Source organism: Hibiscus syriacus, unplaced genomic scaffold (genome assembly GCF_006381635.1).
Source record: "Hibiscus syriacus cultivar Baekdansim isolate YM2019G1 unplaced genomic scaffold, ASM638163v2 tig00110548_pilon, whole genome shotgun sequence".
NCBI classification, from domain to species: Eukaryota; Viridiplantae; Streptophyta; class Magnoliopsida; order Malvales; family Malvaceae; genus Hibiscus; species Hibiscus syriacus.
In genome coordinates, this window is record NW_024062775.1 from 147,786 (window position 1) to 155,282 (window position 7,497).

Below are 7,497 nucleotides of genomic sequence, written 5' to 3' on the forward strand. Positions count from 1 at the left end.
TGACACACATTTGTGTGCCAAATTTATGACACGCATTTATGACTTACATTTACGACTTACATTGCATGTCATTGAAGAACACGTCATTAAAAAGATGACACACATTCGTGTGTCGTGATTGTATGTCGTAATACTAAATCACATTTAATGCCTCATAATACTAAATATATATATCATATTATATATAAGCAATCCATTTGCATACAATATATTAACATTAAGTTATAAAAAATATTGTAATCATATGTCGATACAAAATATCATGGCATAATAAAGTTTACCACATAAGATACTCATTCTTTGCAAATATCATCAATGTCATCATCCGCGTATTCTTCCTTCCTATCGCCAACCTAAGTAAAAAATATGAAATAAGTATATAACTTATACTTATTTAAAGTGAAGTATATAACTATCAAAGAGTACTAAAATGACCAATTTTACATATGCATTCTTTGAAGCATATGTAAAAATAAATTTTACACATTTAATTAGTAAAACTTCCCATATAAATTATATACATTATCACGGCACGAATTCACATTTTCAGTCTTGCTAACAAGTACTTGCATTAATTTGTTTAGAATAGCATCCTACTTCAAGTCCATATGATTGTTGTATGACTAATGTGTATGTATGATATGACAGATGTGTATCAGAAAAGTTTGCTTACATTCTTATTAACCAGCACTTCAAGTTCGTTCTCGACTATCTCTTTCATGAACTTACAAACATAATATCCAACCGGTACCTCCCGACTGAAGGGGACACTACAAACAGTTTACAATAAACGATTAGTCAAAATGAAAGCTGCAATTTAAACAAGGAATGATTGATTGAAGTCCTCACCAAAACATTGATCCAATTTAGGCTAACCCTTTTGTTAGATCCACTTTGAGCAGTGTACAATATCATTGCCCTATAAAAATTGATGAAATATATCAAAGAATATACTATAATGTTTTAATAATTTATGTTACTTACACATCAATAATCTGCTTCAACTGCTGATGGACATTGGTGGGACCCAAGGAATCAAGATAATAACAACTTGTTGCTTTTATATCTATCACCACCAACACCCAATGTCTTCTATAAAAACCAAAAACCAAATTAAGTTACTAAAATATATTGATAATCAAATGAAAAAACAAACTCGTGATTATATAGGCTGACATTTAGATCTCTGGTATGTATTTCTTCAAACAAAGCTCAAGAACATGGTTCAATAGCTTAGTACCTGCATAAATTCAAGATTTAAGCAAAAATTTCAGACAAACGAAAAAACCAATGATACATGGTTTTTAACAAACTATGGATCTTACTAAGAATCAATGGCAACGTAATTTTAGCAAAAACATGTTTGAGGCAATTAGCTAAGCATCAAATTGATTATGATTTCATGATACTTAAGCATCCCGAGTAGCAACAAGAATGCTCAGATGCTTAGAACAATTTAAAGGTCCATATGTATGAACCCACCTTTCTTCTTTTCCATTCGACAAGCAATTGATCCAACAAAGATGTCACTGTAATATGCTGAGTTAGCAAGCAAACGTGTGATTGTTAGAATAACATGCTAACTTTTGAATTATACAGGTCACTTTCCAACTTAATCTCTCATTAGGCCCCAACTCGTGTAATATGATATATGAGTGTGTGCATGTGTAACCATCCACAATTTTTTTCAAGCCATCAAATTGAAAAACAATAACATTTATTATTTCTAACCATAAATGCACCATACTAGTAATTGATGTCAAATGCTAAAGGCATTGTGACAAAAGACATCTCAATCATGCTCTGCACATTGCTAAGATCGTAGAATTAGATGAGGCTAGTCACTCAAAACTTCAATCAAGTCTATTTCTTTGAGCATGACCTAAGGATTAAGGAGAAAAACAAATATGCAATTACCAATGCAGAAGAAAGTTATAGGATAAATACTCTCCAAAAAATAACAGGTTTTGAAATTCCTACAGTTTCAGTGTTATAGACCATCAAATCTCAATAAGTGCCCTCCAATGCAGGGTAGCAAATTTCAGAATTGGGAAATCTTTAGCTAGGGATTTTATGACTTGAAAATTCTAAGAAAAAAATTACTTATAGCTACTACCTATAGCTTAAAAGTTTAAAAGAAATGCAGGATAGGGATGGATCAATTAACGTTTCATAATAAGTAGAAGATCATGGCAGAATCAAGAAGTGCACCAAATACAATCAGTAACATATGAGTGCAAGGCATCACAAGCACAACAACAGAACTGAAGAGTGTTTTTTAGGCATAAACTGAACAATATCTAGTCATTTCTTGGTTTCAATAAACCCCCAAAAAAATTGACAATTGAAAAATAATTAAATGTGTTAGTTAGTTAGTAAATGCCTCCGAACGCAATCAATAGAACAATGTAATCTAAAGTGGAACTGTTTAATCCAACAAATAAATTACTTTTTCCAATGATCAAATGGGAGCACACTGAACTGACAACATACAATACCTTACTTGTATCAAAGGCCACTTGTAGTATATCATCAAAAGTCAATGTAAATCAAACCATAAAAGAACAACAATTAACCAATGCAAAGAACAAAAAACAAGAGAAATGAAGGCATAAATCAAGACCAGCAGCTTAAATTCCTTAATTTACTAAAGAACACCGATAAATTTTCCATTAGATGAAATATACAGAAGAACGACAAAGAAAACCCCAAGATTCAAAAAGAAATAATTATGAAGAAAAAAACCCAAACAAGAATCGAACACAACAACGGGAGAATAACATGCTTTCTAAAGAAAATAACGAAAAACCAGAAAAAATTGGGGGAGGAAAGGAGGCAAACCAAGCTTTGTGAATTTTCCGGAAGCCAGAGCATCGGCGTAGTACTTTTCGTTGTAACGAACGGGGAAGATAGCAGTGTTGAGCTTCTTTAACAGCATCACGTTCTTGTCCCTCACACCATCGAGTGATATTGCTACTTCTCGACCAACCCCCATTATTATTAACTCTCCAAGAAAAACAAAAGATTTGAGGAGGGGGATATAACAATGGCGTGGTGAGGGGATTGTACGGACATAGATAGATTTGTTGTGTGTGAAGACAGAGGAAAGGTAGGCTTTAAAATTTTAAAGCGGGAAAGCATGCATACGTGATGGAAATTATGAGGGGAAATTGAAAGACGACTTTTAGAGATGACACACAATGAAAAGTGTACTCTGTGTGTTTGCTAAAGTTTTTGGATTATGACTATTAAATATGACACATATAAATCGTTCAGATTTTAAGAAACATGATATTTTTTATGACACACATTTTTACAAGTCATAAATTAGCGTGTGTCATCGTTCGTGTGTCATTAAAGGTATATTTTCTTGTAGTGTAAAGGTTATTTCGGTTGCTGCAAAGTAGTGTGGTATTGTGATAGTGCATGTCTAGGAAAGTACTGGCTAGGAAATACTTGGTATTTAAGCGATCCGTGTGATCCACCTCTCTTTCCTAGGAACTTACCTGGTGCATTGTTCATAATATCCATTTCGTATTGTTGAACATTATTTGTTGTCATGGAAAAAGATAGGTCATATGAGACAACAAGCTCTTCTTTATACCGGTAAGGAGGATAATTTCAAATGCAAGCTTTTCTGTGGAGTTGTTCGATGGATCCAATCATTTTGACATGTGGCAAGGTGAGGTTCTAGACATTTTATTCCAACAAGGTCTAGACATTGCCGCTGAGGAAGAAAAACCCGCACATATGGAGGAGAAAGATTGGAAAACAATCAACTGTATGACGTGTTGTATGATTTGATCTTGTCTTTCCATTGATTAGAAGTATGGCTACAAGAATGAGACTTCTGCAAGCAAGTTGTGGAAATCATTGGAGGAAAAAATCCTAAAGAAAAGCTATTAGAATCGTCTTCACATGAAGAAAAAAAACCATTCAAATTTGATTATCAACTAGGAACCAATATGAATGAACACATCATTGCATTTAATGAGTTAGTATCAGACTTATTGGGCATGGATGAAACTTTCAAAGATGAAGATTTGGTTTTATTGTTGTTGTCATCACTTCCAAATTAATTTAAGTACCTTGAAACAACGTTACTTCATGGAAAAGATGAAATATGCTTTAAAGATGTAAATGATACTTAGTATAGTTATGATCTTAAAAAGAAAACCAAGATGAAGAGCAAGTATAATGCAGTAGAAGCCATGGTGGCAAGAGATCGCTCAAAAAATCAAAAGTCAAAGTGGAGAGGTAGATTAAAGCTAAAGTCCAGACTTGGTAAATATGAATGTGCCTTTTCTCATCAGAAAAATCATTGGAAGAAGATTGCTCAAAGCTGAAGAATAAAGGAAAAACTACTCCAGATGTACGTGTTACAGAACATGATACTAGTGACTCTGAAATATCATTGGTTGCTTCACCATCAACATTCCATTTAGACGAGTGGATATTGGATTTTGATTATACATATCATATGTCCCCTAATCGGGAGTGGTTCTCCAATTTAGTAGAACAAAATCGAGGAGTTGTTTATATGGACAATGCCAATGCATGTACAACTATGGGAATAGGTTCAATTCAATTGAAGAATCAAGATAGATTAATTAGAATTTTGATTGATATTCGGTATATGCCCAGTTTAAAGAAGAATATCATCTCGTTAGGAGCCTTGAAATATAAAGACTTAGTCGTCAATATGAGAGATGGAGTTTTAAAGATTACATCCGGTGTATTTATGATAATGAAGGATATCAGGAAAAATAACTTGTATTATTACCAAGGTAGTATATTTATTAGAGTAGCAACAAGTTTCGAGAGATATAGATTGGATTCAACCTTGTTGTGGTATATGCGGTTGGGACATGTTGGTGAAAAATCCTTACAAATTCTGGCAAAGCAAGGATTATTAAAAGGTGCAAAGACTTGCAAGTTAAACTTTTGTGAGCATTGCATTCTGGGAAAGAAAAAGAAAGTGAAAATTGGCACAACTATCCATAATACGAAAGGCATTTTGGATTATGTTCACTTAGATGTGTGAGGTCCTTCCAAAAAAAACATCGTTGGGAGGTAAAAATATTTTGTAACTTTAGTTTATGACTTTTCCAGAAGAATTTGGGTGTATACGATGAAGTTTAAAGATGAAGTGCTCAAAATTTTCTTAAAGTGGAAAAATATGATCGAGAATCAGACTAGCAGGAAGATCAAACGGCTTAGGACGGATAATGGAAGGGAATATAAAAGTGATATGCTCTTTGACGTTAGCCAAGAGCATGGTATTATTCGAAACTTTACTGTTAGACATACACCACAACAAAATGGATGGTTGAGCGTATAAATTGAACATACTAGAGATGTATGTTGGTCAATGTTGGGTTGGGAAAACCATTTTGGGATGTGGCTGATATTTGTTAATCATCTTATCAATTGTCTACCGTTATCAACGATTGGAGAAAAAACACCGTTAGAGTATAGTTTGGAAAACCCCCTATAAAGTATGATTCCTTACATGTATTTGGATCCACAACATACTTTCATATGAATGAGTCAAAGTTAGATCTTAGAGAAAATAAGGCTCTCTTTATTAGGATCAAATATGGAGCTAAAGGATTTCATCTTTGGTTCTTAGACATAAAAAAGATAATTTGTAGCAGTTATGTTACCTTTGATGAATTTATCATGTTGAAAAATGTAACAAATGAAGATGTTCAGATGAGAAATACTCCACAGCATGTGGAGTGTACTCCAAAACATGTAGAGCTTCAACAAATGATGATTAGCCCAACAATTGATGTTACTGATTTTCAAACTCCAATGGAGCAAGCGGAAGAAGAAGAATAAGAGGTTCAAACCCAATAATCATTAGAGATGTTAGAACCACTTGCAATTAGAAGGCTAAGGAGATAAATTTGTAGAACTTCTCAATTTACAAATATGGTGGCCTATGCTCTTCTAATTATTGATGATGATATTCCTTTCACTTATCAAGAAGTAATGCAAAGCTTAGAAAGTGACAAGTGGAAAAGTGCCATGGATAAAGAAATGCAATCTCTCTAGAAGAATAACACCTAGGATTTGGTATATTTATCAAAAGGTAAAAGGGAAATCAAATGCACTTGAGTATTTGTAAAGAAAGATGGATACCCTAACAAGAAAAATGTTCGCTACAAGGAAAGATTGGTAACTAAAGGCTACATCCAGATGAACAGAATTGACTACAATAAAGTATTTTCCTATGTTGTGAAGTATTCATCCATTAGAATATTATTGGCTTTAGTAGCACAATTGAATTTGGAGCTAGCTTAACTCGATGTAAAGACAACTTTCTTACACTGTGATTTGGAAGAGGAGACCTATATGATTGAGCTATAAGGATACAAAGATGCTGGTGGTAACAAATGAGTTTGTAAGCTAAACAAGTCACTTTATGGATTGAAGTAATCTCTGAGGCAATGGTATAAGTGATTTGATAGTTATATGAGGATGAAAAAATATACAAGAAGCAAATACGACTATTGTGCATATTTACGAAAACTACAAGATGGGTCATTCATTTACCTCCTCTTGTATGTTGATAATATGTTGATTGCTTCAAAGAGTCAACAAGAGATAAACAAATTGAAGGATCAGTTGAATCAAGAATTCGATATGAAGGATCTAGGTTAGGCCAAGAAAGATTCTTGGCATGTAGACAATTATATACAGACAGAGTGGCAAACTTTGTTTAACTCAGAAGAAATACCTGAAAAAGATATTACAATGTTTTGGTATGAATGAAAACACAAAACATGTAAGTACCCCACTTGCTTCTCATTTACAAATTAGCTCTCAATTACCTATTTTTATTAAAGAGGGAAAGGCTATCAATAGTACTAGCGAAAGAGTCGCTACCATTTTTCAGGTTTCAACTCCCTCGAACTTAAAGAAACTCCAGCCTGATGCTGGACATATAGGGAATGTCGTTATTGATTTACAGGACTGGTAGGTACGAGATTCTGAACCAATATTATTTGGACTCGAGTGCGAGTGTTGGATATGGATTCATATTTTTCATTTTCTAAGCCTACATTGAGTTGATTTATTTGATCTACCTTTTTGATTTGGTATTCATTAAGTTATCTTGCTCTTTATGCTTAGCTAAAATTTGGTTGTATATCTTTTGACTTTTTTCGGGTCGACGAATCTGGAAATTCAACTAAATTTATCTCATCGAATGTATTGGTCTTACGAAATGTTGTAATCTTGTTCATTTTTCTAGGTGGTACCTGCTAAAAATATTGTGGCAGAGTTTCAAGGGAGTCAAACAACTATGTTTGCCATCTCGAAATCACCTGCTAAAGTGCAACTATTCTTGAGGTATTCACAAGTTATCTTAGAAAATACGGGTGTATCCTTGTAGTATCTGTGATTTTGTGTTCCTCTTTGTATAGTCGAGTTGGCTCTCTATTGCATTTTCCATCCAATGACTATATTTCCTTTGTAGGCTTTGGAGCA

At 33.6% G+C, this 7,497-nt stretch overlaps 1 protein-coding gene across 1 annotated transcript; it reads right to left on the reverse strand.

Moving 5' to 3' along the window:
- Positions 1 to 1,178: 1,178 nt before the first annotated feature.
- LOC120130961 (probable N-acetyltransferase san) lies at positions 1,179 to 2,995 on the reverse strand. The gene is made up of 3 exons (XM_039148102.1): positions 2,842 to 2,995; positions 1,483 to 1,539; positions 1,179 to 1,240 (listed from the first exon to the last, which is right to left on the reverse strand). Exons 1-3 carry the CDS (start codon positions 2,993 to 2,995, stop codon positions 1,179 to 1,181), a joined length of 273 nt encoding a protein of 90 aa, XP_039004033.1.
- Between the last annotated feature and the right edge of the window lie 4,502 nt (positions 2,996 to 7,497).

What these genes read in the sequence shown, in the direction of transcription:
- LOC120130961 (XM_039148102.1), bottom strand. Translation starts at nt 2,995, where the DNA reads ATGGGGGTTGGTCGAGAAGTAGCAATATCACTCGATGGTGTGAGGGAC. An exon ending in CGGAAAATTCACAAAGCTTG is followed by an intron (nt 1,540 to 2,841) that starts GTTTGCCTCCTT and finishes TTGCTAACTCAG; the next exon opens with CATATTACAGTGACATCTTT. An exon ending in TCGAATGGAAAAGAAGAAAG is followed by an intron (nt 1,241 to 1,482) that starts GTGGGTTCATAC and finishes GAATTTATGCAG; the next exon opens with GTACTAAGCTATTGAACCAT.